The sequence below is a fragment of the Ictalurus punctatus genome, chromosome 5, assembly GCF_001660625.3.
Source record: "Ictalurus punctatus breed USDA103 chromosome 5, Coco_2.0, whole genome shotgun sequence".
Taxonomy (NCBI): domain Eukaryota; kingdom Metazoa; phylum Chordata; class Actinopteri; order Siluriformes; family Ictaluridae; genus Ictalurus; species Ictalurus punctatus.
The window spans coordinates 28504012-28522157 of NC_030420.2; the positions used below are offsets into that span (position 1 = coordinate 28504012).

At 39.8% G+C, this 18146-nt stretch overlaps 1 protein-coding gene across 6 annotated transcripts in view; it reads right to left on the reverse strand.

Moving 5' to 3' along the window:
• fnbp1a (formin binding protein 1a) overlaps positions 1-18108 on the reverse strand; it is a 33462-nt gene extending 15354 nt beyond the window's left edge. Inside the window, exons 1-9 of one of the 6 annotated variants that reach the window (XM_053680398.1) lie at positions 17746-18107; positions 14425-14540; positions 10041-10097; positions 9664-9811; positions 5561-5623; positions 4834-4938; positions 4101-4115; positions 1630-1758; positions 1382-1528 (exon numbers count right to left, since the gene is read on the reverse strand). In XM_053680398.1, coding sequence (XP_053536373.1) covers positions 1382-1528; positions 1630-1758; positions 4101-4115; positions 4834-4938; positions 5561-5623; positions 9664-9811; positions 10041-10097; positions 14425-14540; positions 17746-17820 — 855 coding nt within the window. In that variant the 5' untranslated portion in view covers positions 17821-18107. Of the gene's footprint in view, positions 1-1381; positions 1529-1629; positions 1759-4100; positions 4116-4833; positions 4939-5560; positions 5624-9663; positions 9812-10040; positions 10098-14424; positions 14541-17745 lie in introns of all 6 variants that reach the window. The other 5 variants (XM_017466960.3, XM_017466962.3, XM_017466964.3 and 2 more) reach the window with 5 other exon arrangements.
• Positions 18109-18146: the final 38 nt, after the last annotated feature.

Consider the following 18146-nt stretch of genomic DNA (forward strand, 5'->3'; position numbering starts at 1 on the left):
GCTGACCACACACACACACACACACACACACACAAAGAGACACCAAATACACATCATCTCCATGGCTGCTAGCCACAACTGTTAAAAAGCTGGGCATCATGATCATTGCTCATTAGCTTGAAAGTGGGGCAGGGGCATTTAGTGTAATGAAGTCAGCACTTTTCAGTGATAAATTGTTAATCCATTCATCCATCCATCTATTTTCTGTACCACTTATCCTTACTAGGTCACGGCGAACATGGAGCCTATCCCAGGGAGCATAGGGTGCAAGGCGGGGGACACCCTAGATGGGGTGCCAATCCATCGCAGGGCACAATCACACACACATTCGCACACCTAAATGATTAATATGTCTGCTAAATATAGATTACTCGATAGTCAGTAGGTACACATAGTCCTGTTGGAGAACAAAGTGAAATACACAATTCTTGCACCCTTAACAGTACTGCAGAACGTCGTGCTACTCAATATTCTTAATACACTGTATCATTCCTACATGGTTTACAGATTTGTGCCAAAATAGATGTTCCAGCTTTGGTTCTAGGCTTCACCTTCATTCTGTCACTGGTTAATTTTAGAGGTGCACAAATGTGCAAGGAATAAAAGGCAACAGGGGTGCTGTTATAGGAAAATCATCAGTGACAGGGTGGAGCGAGGTGGCCCGATGTGAAGCAATGCAACATTATTTTTTCTTATCGCTTCGTGTCACAAAGTGTTTTAGTTCCCTTACAACTCTTACTTTTGTCAACACTATTAAAGGACATCATACTTTTTATCCACAAATAGTTACCTTTAAGGTTGTGGAACATCAATGACACAAATTAGTTCCTGTTATCACTTACATTATAAACAGGCGTTATAAAAAGTTGTTCCCTCACCACTCTCTCCTTTTTTTCTCTCTTGAGCTTAACAATACGAAAAAATGCAGTTTTTTGTGTTACTGAGAGGCAGGCATGTCCTCAGTCCTGAAGACAAGCTTTCTGACAAAGCACTAAAACTGGAGTCTCCTTCCATAAATGTAAAAGTAAAATGTCTCCACAGAAAACTTTATTATCATTATTTGTTTAAAAAAAAACAAAACCCTGATGAATAAAAATGTTTACTTTTTACAAGTCCCTGTCTTAATCATTACTATAGAAACAATACTGTATTAGAATATGCGTAATTAATATAAACGTGATTTGTCTTGCAGCTGGAATGACTGTCAGAGCTGCTGTTATAGAAAATGAATCAACACCTTCTGACCAATCGGAATTGAGCATTCAACAGCGCTGTGGTATAAATCGTTAGAAACCTTACCTCACTATTAGCCTTTGCAGTACTGATATTGCATATTCCATTAGTTTAATGAATCTAAATATAGGAATTATTGTCCACATACCATTTTGGGCTCGATGGACTCAGCTGCCTTGGTCATGCCGTCCAGACACTTATTAACGATGGGCAGCACTTTGCGCTCCACCTCGGCGTAGCACCTCATACTCTCCCCTATTCTCTCAATCCGTCTCTCCTCCATCTCCTGGATCCTCTGTAACACAACAACACAGCTCCACTTACTGTAGAGGCTTCCGGTAGGTACGGTCACATGAGATCCTCTTTAGAGCCATTAAATATCCTATGAAGACTTACCTGAAAGATGTGGGGGATGAGGGTGTAGTAGTGTTCGTGTTGGTCTTTATTAAACTTCTGCAGGTAGGACAGATACTCGTTCTTACTGTCATCAGCTATTTGATGCCTTATTTGAGCCTGCTGTTTAGCCTGAGAGAGAGAGAGAGAGAGAGAGAGAGAGAGAGATTGTGAGGGAAGTGCTATAAGAAGGTTTGCCCTTAAAAGCCCAGCATCCTTTGTGCCGCTGCAGGATCACGCTGTAAAGTACAATTAAAAGCCACAAACAGTACAAAAAAAACCTAACAAACATGTACACCGGTATCCAACAGCACATAATACCACATCTGACTTCCATTGTGGCATAAAAATGTGGACTGATGCTGATCTACCAGACAGGACGAGTGCAGCTGCACATACAGAGACGTCTCTCACGGGGCGCCATCCACAGATCTGTCCAAAAGTGCGGAAACTGGAAACACTTTAACACGCCAGACACAAAACCACCAGCTCAAAAAAAGAATCACACAGTATCACATTATTTCATGCAGCCTATTTTGAGCAACAAAAGGCTATTTTACAAAGCAAAATGTTCCAGCAGGCCACGTTAATCAAAAGGAAAGTTTGATTTAAAAAAAAAAAAAAAAAAAACAAAAACAAATATATACATATACAGAATTTTCCTCTTACTCCAAATGTAGTTAGTTTTGCACTGGAGCTACGAGGCTAACGTGCTAACAAGCATGGCTACAGCAAGACTATTTGAGTTTACTCCAGACTCCAGTCAAAAAAATTTAATTTTCCATTTAAAACACAGCACATACAGAGAGAGAAAAAAAACTCGTTCAGAAAACTCAGTTTGTGATCTCACATCTGATGTGAAATTACTAGTAGAGGATAAATATATGCTAATCAGAAGCTTTTAGCCACATTATGCTAAGATAGTTACCCAGCTAACATAACTAAATGTCATGAAGAGAATCCTGGGAGCCAGTATTTTGACAGGTTCAGTTACTGAGATTATGGAGATGCGATCTGAGACTCGATATTGAAACTTCAAATGCGAGCCAGTTTACAAACATTGAACTAGCTGTCTAGTTGTGTGCTAATGTTAAACAGAGTTCAACACAGTAATCTTCTACACTAGCAACTAGCAATGTTAATAAACACAGAATGAATGGTTCCGTGTCAAGAATTACATAGTGTTGGTGAACTAATGTCTCCTCTTCCTCTGCTCAGTGTGGTATAGACATACAGGACTGAATTTTTTATGGAGTAATACTAGAGTGTGTTATAGAAGATAGCCTGATGCTAAACTGGTAAAAGCTGTATACTTCCAGTACTTGTTAGCTATGATGACAGCGTAGCTTCTGCGCAAAACTAAAGAAGTTCAGACACCAAACATGTTTTGTCTGGTCGACTACATTTGAGGTAAGGGGTGAAACTGTGTAAATTTAATTTTTTGTCAAAGTGCTGCTGTAATACATACTAGGGCTGCTAAAGTACTAAAGTAGTCGACATAATGGACTAGCTTGATGATGAAATTTCACTGACATGGATTTTTTTTTTTTTCAGTCGACGTGTTGTTTAGTTAACCAGCAACGAAAATGAGTTGTTAACTGCGGTCAGAGACGTCCCTAGGAACTGATCATCAAAATAACTTCCTTCTGAAATAAACCGCTAAAATAAGGGGATGATATTTCTAAATAGCAGTTACACTGGCAGTGTGATTTTTTAATTTAATTTTATTTATCATTTCTTCATGATCTTCATTATACATTTACATACTTTAGGCTCGTGTCATCCAGCTTGCTTTGTAAATTAGGATACTGAGGCATAGAGAGGATGTCTAAAGGATCCACCGTTACAGACCCAATTCTTTAAAGCTCCAGAGAACCTTTTAAAAGTAGCAGCGCAAAGTATAGCAGCAGAAAAAAAGAGCAAGAAATTGAATTAGGAGCAGTTAAGGACTGCAACGGAAAAGATATGCTGTACCTGTATTCATTATAACATACACGGAACACACACACACACACACACACACGCACACACACACACATACCAATAAGACAAAGTCAATACGGTAGTCAAGAAACGAATCACTTTAACATGTTTCAGCACACAGATTCATTCAGCATGCACACTAACAGAGCACAAACACCGAGGCACACAGCACAGAAAATGGACAGGAATTGGCCGTCTGTTCTCAGAGCAACTCTTTCGCATTATGTACCATTTCTTTGGCTTAATTTGATAAATTGTATATCAGACAAATGTAATGTGCTAAACAGTGGTTATAATAACCACATAGGCATTTGTTTGCTTGCACCAGTGGCCAGAGGGACGTACTATAATACAGCAACAGGGCCAGAGATTTGGACAAACAGAAATAATTTTGCGACAGACATTTTATGTAGACGTTGAGGTCTATGGGCGTACACTAAACAGATTAACAATTCCCCACAGACAGAGACGACTCGTGGTTATAAACCTACCTTGAGTGAACACCGCTTTGAGCCATGTTAAAAAGACAAAAACAGAGTCGATTAGTGTCAGAGCACTTTGTGGCGTAGAGCAGAAAGTCAGAAATATGCGCATGGGTCAGCCGAATGGCATGAACTACACACGGGATTCGGCCCGGTCACAGATCACAGATAGACTGCACATTCAGAGATTTCTGTAATAAATCTAAGCCTATAACATTATATCTGTAATGTCCAGGATTTAAGTAAAGGCAGCAACTTGGCAGATGGTTAATAGAATTGCAAACTAATTGCACTACAGCAAAATAATTTAATATCAATAATGGGATACATTTTAGGTACATTAGTTGTTCCATTTCACGAAAGACTATAAAATGCAATGGACCGAACAGGTAGTTTATTTAACGCTACACTGTTGAGTGTCCTGGTATTTACTGCCAGTGTGAATCAGTTCAGTCGTATGAATCAAAAGGACTCATGACATGGGCTGTAAAACTGTCCACAGCTCGTTAGGCTCCAACAACTGTCCAATTTCCCTGCAGGAAAGTATGGCATACCTCCAGAGGAGACGCTGTGGTTAGTGGGCGGAGGCGCAAGACTCTTTAAGATGCAGTGGAAGGGGTCTTAAAAAATGCTGAGCACATCACTGACACGCATCCATCCCAAACGCACTGCAGAGACCCAGGGCTGGGATGCAGAGAACAAGCAGGAGAAAAAAAAAAGAGTTAGCCGGAACTGGACCTACCTTCTCCACATCGGCTTTGGTCACGTTAATGTCGGCGTCCATCTTGTCAAAGTAATGCTGGGCACGGTCGGCTTCTTTGCAGTCTCTCTCAAACCGACGTTTGCTCTGCAAGTGACCGGTAATAGGGTTCCTTATTAGTGCAGGACGAAGATTGATATTTGAAGTTGCTCATTTTCTCAAAGTGTTCTTTAGTATTAAAGAACTAGTTTGTCATTTTAAAGCCCTCTGCTGACTGCCAAGCAAATTGCAGTTGCAACAGTCATGCCTTCCTGTTTCTCCCAATTGACCCCAATCCCTACTTCTTAAGCTGCATTTTAGGCAAAAACAGTGAAGCTAAGCCGCTCTGCCTCGACTGGGGTGGAACTAACGTTCAGGCCAGAAATATGAAAACATACATCTAAAAAGAAACCAATTAGAACAACTGGGGTGCAATCAAAGTTTTAATACAGGGTCTTTAAAATGATATGCTTATTATACTGTAGGTGCTATTACAAATAGCACCTTTAAACCCAAATAAACCACATCCTGGCTAACATTAACTGTCAGTGGTGTATCACTATCAACTCTAAAATATAGAAATATTTCACAGAAACACTATGAATAAGGCTAATGGAGCTTGAATCTTTAATCGAAACGCTTCATTATTTATTATTATTTATTATCTCTGGTAATTAGATGCACATTTCTCATCTAACTTTAAGTAGCTGTTGGACTAGTTTTAACTCACCGACTCCAACTGTTTCCAGGAGTTCTCGATATGCTGCTGAGCCCTGCGACCATCATGGAAATGCTGCAGGAGGAGAATCATAACATTGTGTATGGAGTCATCAACAGCATCATCCTGTATGTTTACAATGATAAACCTTTTTATTTCACATAAAAAGGTGAAATAAAGGTGAAATAAAACCTCCCATTAACATCCATTCATCCATTTTCTTTACCGCTTGTCCTACTGGGTCATGGGGAGCCTGGAGCCTATCCCAGGGGGCATTGGGCACAAGGCGGAGGACATCCTGGACGAGGTGCCAAGCCATCGCAAGGTACAATCACACACACATTCACACATCCATTCATACACTACGGACACACATGCCAATCAGCCTACAATGCATGTCTTTGGACTGCTGGAGGAAACCGGAGTATCCGTGGAAAACCCCCACAGCACGGAGAGAACATGCAAACTCCGCACACGCAGGGCCGTGGTGGGAATCGAACCCCCAACCCTGTGTGAGGCAAACGTGCTAACCACTAAGCCACCATGTCCCCCCCGTAACAGTGCAATTAAATCCAGAGATAACATTCAAAATGAAAATGGGGAGTCTGGAACATTTATTATTGCTGTAAATAATAAATACCTGTGGGGAATTTTAATGCGGTAAAAGCTGCCAGCTAGCAATCTACAAGATGACAAACAAGTGCGAGGGCGTCAATGGAGATATTAGCATGAAAAGTTGAACCTCGGGAGTGTACGTATAAGGAGGTGAGAGAGCTGGACAGACAAAACACTAAACCACTGCTGCTTTAGCACTGCTGACCGCACCGGTAACTGGACCGTCTTAACTGTTGTTTGTTTGGGGGGAGTTGGGAATCCAAAACCCAAGTTAACTCCTATATAGAAGTGAATATTATACATATTATGTTGTTTAATGAATATTAATGAATATGTATATGTTATGATATATGAAGATTATGTTATTATAGATATTGTAGTTTATGAAAAGTCATTGTTTGTAATACTTACCTCTGGAAGAACATGGAGAAGTCCATGTGGGTGGAGCTTCCAGATTAAAAGCCAGGCCTGTTCATTTGTGTAAAGGAGGGTTGGAGTTTGGAGTTTGGAGTTGTAGTGTGAGTATATGGTGTATTTACCTTGCTGCACTGCTGTATTATAAGTGCTGTAGTGTATATATTTTTGTATAGTTTTCCTCCATTTTCCCCATTTCCCCTATATGGCAAAATTTTTCGGGCCTTCACATAGATGTACATATTTTTGTGCACATTTGGTGGACTGTAAATAGGAGCACTGTCAATAAAACACCTTTGCACAAGAGTGCTATTGCGGCCTTGCCATCAATTTTCTTGTGCGGGATAATTTTTCCATCACGCCTCGTCACAATTGCCCTCTAGTCTGAGATGAATTCCCACTTCTACCAATATCTGCAGGTAGCTGAATTGCATTGGGTAATGTAGTGAAAATGTGAAGGGGTGAAGAGATTGAAACAAAAAAAAAAATCGACTCAAATGATAAAACAAATCTAAAGCCACCGAAGATCACAAAGATTATTATGCAAGTCGTTCAGAGTGGATTTTTCCTTTAAAAAGTGACCCATCTATTTCATGACACAGCAAACAAAAGCACTGTGCGGTCTGATCTATACCAGAAAAGACTGCAGTCTTTTAGAAACCAAGCTGATCAGATGAAATGTGAACCTGATGAATCAGCCAACACAGTATGGCCACAAAAATGTACTGTATTCCTCCCAAAACAAAATGCTCACCACTCACAAACTTCTCATTGTATCAAAAAACATTTGCTTAGGCCACCCGAGGTCACGGTGACGTGAATATCACGTCATGACTGACTCACTCCCACTCATAGGATGCCATTACACACAGTATGAAAAATACATAAAGACCACTTTCTTTTAGAAAGCCAGTCAGACATGAAAGGCAGACGAAAGCTCATCAGGGCGGAAAAACAATCTGCTCTACATTTTGTTCAGTTCATGCGTGGTCATGTCTGTTCCTATTGTGTTAGTTCCAGTCATTTGGCTGTGACAGAGGCCTCGCAGGCCCAGTTAAGAAGGAGGGGCATCTTATTCCTGCACCCACTCCACTGACCCCAATACATGACCCACATTCAGCTCCAGCCTGCTCTACCGTAAAATCATCCACAGCGTAATAACATATTTCACATTCCTCATCCAGGGATTTACAGGAGCTGGGGAGCAGAGGACAGATTTCTCCACAGGTGGGAATCCCGTTCTTGGATACCCGTAAAAATGTTCAAGGATGAATAATGATAATAAAAATCTCCCTGGATCAGGGGTTTGATCATGGATCAGGGGTTTGATTAAGTTTTTTGATGACCTTTTTTTTGATAATTTGACTGCCTCATAAACAAAAATAAAGCTTTCTTTCATTACTTATCATACATGTGGCTAAAGGTTTCCAGGTAAAACATCACCCACAAATCCTAGATGTGATAGGTTGAACACATGGTGCATGTTTAGCCAAGGAGCTTATGCACAGCTCATACATAATGCTCTCTAAATCAATCTATAGGGAGGTACAGAGAAAGTATATTATTAACTGGGAATATTCATGCAGCGACACACCGATCAGCCAAAACATTAAAACCACATGCCTAATTATTGTTTAGGTCACACTTTGTTTGTGCTTTCGGTGGTGGACAGGGGTCAGCATGGGCACTCTGACCGGTCTTTGGCAACGGAGCCCCATACACAGCAAGCTCTGATGCACTGTGTGTTCTGACACCTTTTTATCATAGCCAGCATGAACTTTTTCAGCAATTTGTTCTGCAGTAGCTCTTCTGTGAGATCGGAACAGACGGGCTAGCCTTCACTCCCCATGTGCATCAATGAGCCTTGGGCGCCCATGACCCTGTCATCAGTTGTCTTTCCTTGGACCACTTATGGTAGGTACTAACCACTGCATACCAGGAACACCCCACAAGACCTGCTGTTTTGGAGATGCTCTGACCCAGTCGTCTAGCCATCATAATTTGGCCCTTGTCAAAGTCACTCAGATCCTTACTGCTTCCAACACATCAACTCTGAGAACAGACTGTTCAGTTGCTGCCTAATAAATCCCACCCCTTGACAGGTGCCATTGTACAAGATAATCAATGTTATTCACTTCACCTGTCAGTGCTTTTAAAGTTATGACTGATCGGTGTATATTGGCCATATATTAGACTCCTATTAAATGTTTATTTCAAAGCTTGTCTTTCTTTTATGTTACATGTTACATTTGTCAGCAAAGGAAAAAATATATATTTTCTTCCTTTTAAGGCTTAAAAACAAGAGCTTGTGTAATTTATTTATTTATTTATTTTAAAGGCGGTGATTTAGACGCTATTGAAAAATGCAGCCTCAGACACGTCTACCGAAGAAAAATCGGGTAACTTCGGAGGCATACAGTAACTATACACAGGAATCATCTACCCCAGATGCATGAACAAATAAATACGTTTTTAGGGTTTGAGGGTTAATCTAAAGTCAAGCAAAACAAAAAGTAATCAAATTGTTGGCCAACGTTTTGGCTATGAAAGTTCGTGTTCTGTCCTTGCATCACACCTAGAAGGTATTTTTCCACTTTGGCTAGTGTGACTGCATGTACTAGGCAGAAGAGTTATATGACATCTTTGTTCTGCACCTCGTTTGTTTCACATACCTTCGTGTTCCTGATTTCACACCGTCAAGTTTAACCATAGCTACATACCAACTGAATACTTGTCCACCGTTCAGCTACAAATAAATAAAAATAAAAAAAACGAATAGCCTAGATATAAAATCTGTCTGCGGCAGGAACGAAGGATACCGATTCGTCCACTCTGACTGAATAATAAATTGTTTGACTTGGTTTTTCCAATGACAAAAAAAGCAGAGAAGCACCTACTGTACACGTTTATCCTTATGTACAAACTGGAAGCAGTCCCAAACCTACAAACATCTTCACCCTTCCCCAATAAAGTAGTGTTCTTCCAGTCAGATTTTGATCTTTGTCAAATTTGCACACTTAAAATAATACCATTGAAATATTTTTGTCGTTGTTTTTAAAAAAATTTCCCAGTTTCCGTGCACATACCGCTTTCCGTTCGGCTTTCAGCTCCTGGATATAGCGCACCAGCTCTGAGATGATCTGTGTTGAGAGGTTCTCTGCGATGACCTCGTGCTGCCCGGCGTAGTCATTCAGCTCGTTCAGCGTCATCAGAAACGCTCTGCAGGAGGTGTACCTGACCATATGTGCAAACACAAGAGAACAAGCATTACACCGATTATTACTCTGAAAGCACCATGTTCTTAGCATTCCTAACACGCCTGCGAGCTCATCGGCCACAAAAAACAATCGAGTGGTGTTTTTAAATATTAAATTACATTAAATGTAATAGATTACATTTCTATTGCCCACTATGGACTTAACTTAGCTACAGTGCTGGTGAACTGAGATGCAGGTATACGTACTTGTACTCGTCCTCTTCTCTGGAGTTCTTCTTGGGCTGATATTTCTTAGAAAGGTTTCTATAATAAGAGCAAAACTTTCAGAAGCAAATCAATATGATGTAATTGTGGGTGCATCGTTAAATTTCGTACTGTCAGTTTGTACTAACACTTTTTTAAATGTTAAACATTAATTTAAGACGTGGCATATTTTTTTAACCAAAATTTTAAAAAAGAACGCTTTCGTTTTAAGTAAAAAACAAAAAAAAACAAAAGAAGTGCTGTTATAGGAAAATAATCAATAACTGGATGATATGATGTGGCCTGATACGAAGCAAACTCACTGTTACCACCCTGAAGTCGATCATTTTCCAATAACCGCATGCTCTGAAGTGTTTTATTTCTCTAATACCACAGTAATTCACCAATGATTCCATTTTTATTTACTAAAGAACAACACGTCATACTTTTAATTTATCCATTTGTAGTTACATTTAATGTTGTGAAACGTCCTACAATTTAGTTGTTGTTATGATATGTTTAGCTATAGCAGCTATAAACAGTCGTTCCCTCACCAGCCTCTCCTCTTTTTCTCTCGAAGTTAATAAGACCGAGGAACTGCAAACCCCTCCATCCTGAAGACTTTGGCATGTTAGAAACTTAAAGGAACAGCTTTACCTGACTGTTACAAAGTCCTCACATTGGAGATGCCTTCTAGAAATGCTTAGAGAACTTCAGCATATCACCCAGTTTTCACACCCGTTTAAATTTTTTTTTTTTTTTAAAGTAGATTGTCTGCCATACAAGTCCCTGAGTAAGTCCTTACTACAAAAACAAGAATAAGAATATTAGAACCAGTACAATAATATAAACCTAACCCTAACTATTGTCCAAGCTGCTGTTATAGGAAATTATCAGCACCTTCTGACCAATCAGAATCCAGCATTAAACAGTGCTATGGTTTAATGTGGCTTAACATAGAGAAACTGATTTTTTGTCTTTGGTATTTTCTTTCACCCTTCCACCCTCTGCATATTTTATTTATGAAAGACCAATTAAAGCAATCGTGTCCTGGGAAGCAAACAAAGCCCACTAGTGTCTCCACCATAATGAGGTCTTTATCATGTGAGAGCTCTAATTCATAAAGCTGACGTTTGTTTGTGTGATGATTCGAGTCGACTTGACACACACTAGCACCATGACTGCGATTAATTCAAGTAAATGTGAAAAGTGGATACAAGGCACTCATGGATATAATAAAGTGTATTGCTGCTGCCGCCCTGTCCCTCACTCGCTCCTCTCGTCTGCAGCTCTGTCTATCCACCCCCCGCCTCTCTTTTCGTCTCGCTTGCTCTCTATCGCTGCATCCCTCTCACCCTCTCTCTCTTCGCACACACACACCCAGCTGTACCTCCCCATAGGCTGACGTGTTGCTAGGCAGATCGCCATCTTGCAGCTCCTTGTCAAAGCCATGCGGATGCTGCCGTTTATTGTCTCCTTACCACCTCACCGAAGGACCAAAAAGCGTTCTCGATGTTCTGCAGGCGTTCAATGGCGCGATAGGAATAAACAAACAAACGCACAGACCCTCAGTATAATAACAACTATCCTGTGGCCTTTTAAACAGCCATTATTCCTGAGCTGGAGGCAGGTCGATGCCGTTTGTCTGCTAACAAGCGCATTGTGTCAGATAAATCTCCACTCATTTAGGGAGCTGAATAAAAGGCTTGAGGGAGGCGTTGTGAATTAAGCCTTTCTCTCAACTGAAGGCGCGCACAAAAACACTCTGGCAGACTTCATAGAAATAACAAAGCACTGACTGACAGGCAGCTATAAAAAGCAGATTTCCTTGTGTGCACACGTGCGCGCGCGCGCGTGTGTGTATGTGTGTGTGTGTGTGTCTTCACCGGCTAACACAACCTGAAAAAACCACAGACAGGACCAAACCAGCAAAAACAGCACAGGACTATCAGGATATGGGTCAACGCCATAGCAACTCACGTAACCACGATGATGTAGTGCAAACGTGTCCATTTGAATATGTTGCAAAAAATAAATAAATAATCAGCAAGTAATATTTGTGTGTAAAGGCGCAAAGATTTAACAAGACTAATTAGTCATGATAAAAGGTGCTGAACATCCTTTAAGAATTTGTTAACACAGTTTTTTTTTTTTTAAGATAAATATGTTAATGTTAAAGCGTTGACTAAGACCAATCAGACTTAGGTAACAGTATAAATGTTATTACCTCAATTCAGTGTAGGGCTGCTTTTTATGGATGGAAATAGGATACTGTGCTACACATTGTGATTACAATAAAGCTTGCAACTGACTGTAAAACTACATCACGTCACAAGTTGTAACTGCATTAATTTGATCATAAATCATGGGTCATGCTAGTTCAATTTTTAGAACAGTCAAACTCCTCATAGAATACAATAGAAATTGTGTTTTGAGTGCTCATTTCTATATGGACACTCCAATAAGACCAATATTTTGGCAAGAATTAATAAGAAAAATATAATCTTATGTATTGTAGATCTTACTGCTGCTGTAATCATAAAGACAGGAAACTGGGCTCATCCCAGGACTCTTATTCACTTATTCACATATAGTTCTGTTTGTCTATATAGTATACAGTTGTACAAGAGTAATGATTTATAATAGTCCGACTACCTAGAGTCACACAAAAGAGGACAAACTCCCTTTTGAGTTTGGCTCCTCTCAAGGTTTTTTCCTGGCCCCTGTCGCTTCTGGCTTGCTCATTAGAGATCTAAATCTATATTCAGATTTCTCTAAAGCTTTATGACCATTTCTATTGTTAAAAGTGCAATACTATAGTAATGTTACCTTGAATGGGATATTGTGCAGCCCTAACCCAAAGCTTATTAAGTGTACCAGGGCATTTTCAAGCTTTCAATTACAAAAACCTGAACAAACAAGCACTTAGACAATTAGACTGAGTCAAAAGGCGGAGCTTTGACCAAAACACAAACATTCAGCTAATCACAATAAATCAGTCAATGCGATTTAGAATTAGTTATAGTACAGTAATAGAGATGCTCCGATCGATCGGTATCGGCCGATAATCACATTCTATGACTCGAACGGTAGTCTCTGAATTTGGCCGATCTCACGAACTGATCGCAATTTGATGACGTGAAACGCGAGGATGTAAAACACATGATGATGTTAAACTTTAGCGCTGCAGTCATGTCATCACCAGTGTGGAATTATTATGAGGTCTCAGGAAACATGAAAAATTTGCCATTTGCCGTGTATTTTTAAAGGCCTATTAAAATGTTAATTGTAAAATGAATATTTGTTGTGCTTATTTATTTGATTCTCAATTAAATCAACGATCTACAACATTACTGAAAATAATATAACCAAGGGAACATCTGTGATATTACTTTATCTGAAAAATAAAAAAACGTCAACAGTGACAATCAACAGAAACTTACATATCACTTATATAAAGCTCAAACGATCGGGATCGGTATCGGTCAATCATGATGACAAGAAATCGGTAATCGGTATTGGCTGCAAAAATCCTGATCGGAGCATCGCTATACACTAAGTGTTGTGCATTCAGCACACCACAAGAGCCTCTGATAGGTCAGAGCTCCCTTGTTAGAAATTCTGATTGGTCAGAGCACCCTCAGTGGAACTTCTGATTGGTCAGAGCACCCTCAGTGGAACTTCTGATTGGTCAGAGAAATCTTATTCGGAATTCTGATTGTTCAGATCACCCTCACTGGGAATTCTGATTCATCAGAGCACCCTCACTGGGAATTCTGATTGTTCAGAGCACCCTCGTGGGAATTCTGATTATTCAGAGCACCGTCATTAGGAATTTTAATTGGCCATAGCACCCTTGTTAGAAATTCTGGTTGTTCAGATCACCCTCGTTAGGAATTATCCTTGCTCTGAGCACCCTCATTAGGAATTATCCTTGTTCTGAGTATCCTCATTAGTAATTGTGATTGGCCATAGCGCCCTCATTAAAAATTCTGGTTGATCAGAGCACCCTCATTAGGAATTCTGATTGTCTGGAGAACCCTTATTAGGAATTCAGATTGTTCAAAACAGCCTCATTGGGACTTTTGATTCATCAGAGCACACTCACTGGGAATTCTGATTGGTCAGAGCACCATCATGAGGAGTTCTGACTGGTCAAGAAAAACTGGACGCAGTGTATAAGCTACTAACTGGAACAGACTGATTTTGTGTTTATCCCTCCTAAGGGGATTTGTCTGTACATTTCTTTTTATTACAACTGTCTACAGCGAATTCTGATTCAGTTTGCTTTCACATGCCTGATTTTTCAGGTCCTCATACAACAAGCTGAAAATCAAATCTTGCATGCTGAGAAGAGTGTTTACAGTGACATACAATCTTCTCATACCTTATTTGCTTAGCGTAGTTCAGCTCGATTTCGGATCTCTCCTTGACAAACTTGGTGTAGCGCTCCACAAACTCAATGCCCCACTGCGTGTGCTTCTCCAAGTTATCAAACTGATCCTGAGGTAGGGGAAAAGAGAGGAGAATTTCTGAGAGCTGCAGATTCTTTCCATCCAAGGCTTTTACACACACAAACTAAAATAGCTCAAATGAATGCATGAAACTGTATGAAGTCTGAACAAGTTCATTTAACTTAATTACAGATGTACTAATGCTGGGGATGTTAATGTGCGTGATTATATGAATTAATAATAACAAATTGCGTTTGCATGGAAATGTTCATATAATGAACATTTTTCAGTTAAGGTATGAAGCTGTAGTTCTACTCACTTTAAGAGGTCATTAGGTCACAGCTCCCTTTTTAGCTCTATTCCACAGTGTAGTCATATTATATTAGGCTAAACGTTTATTCTGTGCCCCAAATTAGACATCCTCACTATAATAACGGTAGAATGTCTGCTATTAGGGTGGTGCAAAGGCACAGCAGTTACCATGTTTCGTATGATGTAACCGTGTACATGTAAGTTTCCTCTGGATTGTCCGATTTCCTCCCACCTTCCAACAACATACATTAGGTAAGTGCATTAGCTACTCCAAAGGTGTGAATATGTGTGGATGGTGTGTTGATGGTATATTCCCACCTCGTACCCAGTGTACCCAGGACAGGTTCCGGATTCACTGTGACCCTTACCAGGATAAAGCACTTACTAAAGACGAATGAATATATGACTCTCTGCTATTACACAAATGGACCACCTGTCTGTGTGTGTGTAAACATGAGTAAATATGTTTTCTGTTGTGTGTGAAAGCTGCCACCTCATCATTTCTCAGCATGACTGGTGTGCTAAGTGCTCACTCCAGATCATGCAGTTGCCCAATAAGGCTCGATGTTGCGCATTAGACGGCTAAGACTCTAAGGAGCGATGAAGCACAGTTTTTACTCATGGATGAGTCTGTTCAACAGAATTTAAATCAGCTAGTGTTTTGCAATCTCAGCACATATCAAAACAAGCGATAAGATAAAACTGAAGCTATTGCTAAAGCAGGGAATCACGGGACAGAGCTCATTACCCAATATACATTATACAGTAGATAATAAATAAAGGTTTCACAGAAAAATTTAACATTACACTAACAGTTCCATCCTTAATACTTCTTCAGTCAGTTACTAACTCTGGGGGAACCTTTAAAGGTTCTATGTAGAACCATACAACAAAAGGTTGCATGTTGAGTCTCTTCAGAAAGCTAGAATCATTACCCATCCAAAGAACCCTTGATTAATATTTTTTGTGTGTGTGCAAGGGAATAAAGAAGAGTACAACTGTGCTGTAAACCATATGGACCAGAGGTATGAAAAAAATCCAATTATAATTATTTAAAAATTTAAAAATAAATACAATTATTTGCACTTTTATTGACTTAAAAAAAAATTATGTATTTAATATGTAATTTTTCCATAAACACTTTAGAGATGTAAAAATAAAATATACATTTGACATTTTCTGGGAAATAAAAAGGCTTCCAATGAAAAAATATATAATAATAATAATAATAATAATAATAATAATAATAATAATAATTATGATGATGATAATAATAATAATAATAATAATAATAATAATAATAATAATAAAGACACATCATCTTTATGTCTCATATGCTCTGAGGGAAAAAGGGTTCTTCAATGGTTGTAACGATAGTTAGGGTTTCTTAAACTTTTTGAATGGTCTGAACTTTGGAACCTTTCCTAAAAGAGCAACACCATATTGTTGGGTTCTTATGTTTCTGAATGGGCTATGCTTAGATAATAAACACTCAGATGTAGGGTCCAAAATGGAACAATGGTTCCCCAAGAGCAACAAACCAGAGAACCAATAGTGGATTAAGACTGAACCTTTTTCCTAAGCATGGTGACAGACAAAGTGGGGAAAATGAATTCTGATTAGACGAGCTGTCAGAATGATAATGCTCTATTCACAGTATTTATTAAGAACTGTCTTAGTTGTCTGAATTCTGTGTTCACAGGAACACACCCTGGAAAATAATTCCAGTGGACATGTGGTTAAAACACCTCTTCAATAATTAAATCTGTCCCATATACTAGTCCAATGTCTTATCACTCTGTCATGATGGAGGTTTGGAATATCATCAACTGGGTAGGACTGACTGTAAATGCTGTCTACTCTGTAGCATTCAGGGATAATGTACAACAGGGTTTCCATTGGTGCACAGTTATTTCCACTCCCACAAGACCCGAGAGGTACGTATTCGGTGTCTTAGAGTGCAAAAAATTATATATAGATTGCTCAGAGATGGCTTTGGGAAACAATGTTCAATTCTTGCATACTGTCCCAGTATGTCTGATACCCAGGGTCAAGTCGAGGGAATGGCAGGGTTTAGTCCAAAAAACGTCAACAAATGCGAACTATACATGTAACTCCCCTGAATATATGGGGATATGTCAAACTCCCCTGAATTCCTGAAAATCCAGTAGTCACTGCTCAGAATGTACTGACTGACTGACTGAAACAAAAACTATAAGCCTGAGATAGGAGCATGTGTTCCCAAAGACCTATTACTGTACTATTATCATGTTGTAGGCCTGTCACATTCTCCCAAAAGAAGACCATGATGATCATTACCATTTAAATGAAGAGCTCGTGAGCTGATCAATCAACACGCGCGCAGCAAATATGCACTGCGTTGATATCAGACATTGCAGTCTTTTAGGATATCAGACCATCGCCTTGATAAACAGCTGCTTTTATGCATAAGAGATGATGGAAAATGGCATGCACGTGCCACAACTATGAACAATACATATCCATATTTCTCTCGTGCGCCCTTTTGCAGGCGGGTCAGGGCCAGCATTAAGGACGGATTACTGCACACTCGGGTGAGCCAGCGCGTTGGATAATAATAATAATAATAATAATAATAATAATAATAATAATAATAATAAGAGGAAGAAGGACAACAACTGAATAAGCCAGGACTGGTTAAGATAGATTTGTATGTAGAGTGAATTACTAAACTGATGCACTGCAATCAATTTCGCTTCGACGCAGGTTGGCAAAACGGAGCGGCGCGCGCCGCATGCATGCACGACTCCTGTAAAAATGGGCGGACCGCTGACGGACCCAGCTAGGAAACATTAGCACAGACTCCTGACACACCTGCTGATTACTCATGCACACATGTTTAAAGATTTCTGACCCACACAGCCCTGTCATGATGCGTTTCTCGAAAGATAGTTGGCACGTACCCAGAGCTCGGTGCCCCAGCTGCAGCTCAGGGATTCGGGGCAATTCCTCCTCGATAATCCTCTGCTCGAATGCATGACTACTTCGGAATAGATCACTAATCTTTTTTTTTTTTTTTTAATGACTGATCCTGGGGTTTAAAAAGAAAGTACCGTCAAGGATGTAAACCTCGATCGGTGATAAGAGGTCCGTTTTCACCTCCGCATGCTGTCAGTTGCAGGCGATCAGCCTCGGCCTCTCTCTCTCTCTCTCTCTCTCCCCCTCTCTCTCTCTCTCCCTCTCTCTCTCTCCCTCTCTCTCTCTCAGCACCCTGCATTCATTCAGTCAGCCGCTTGGGACAGCACACACAACCCGGAATGGTGCTGATCGGGTTAAATAACACAACCTAGTCCAACAAAAATAA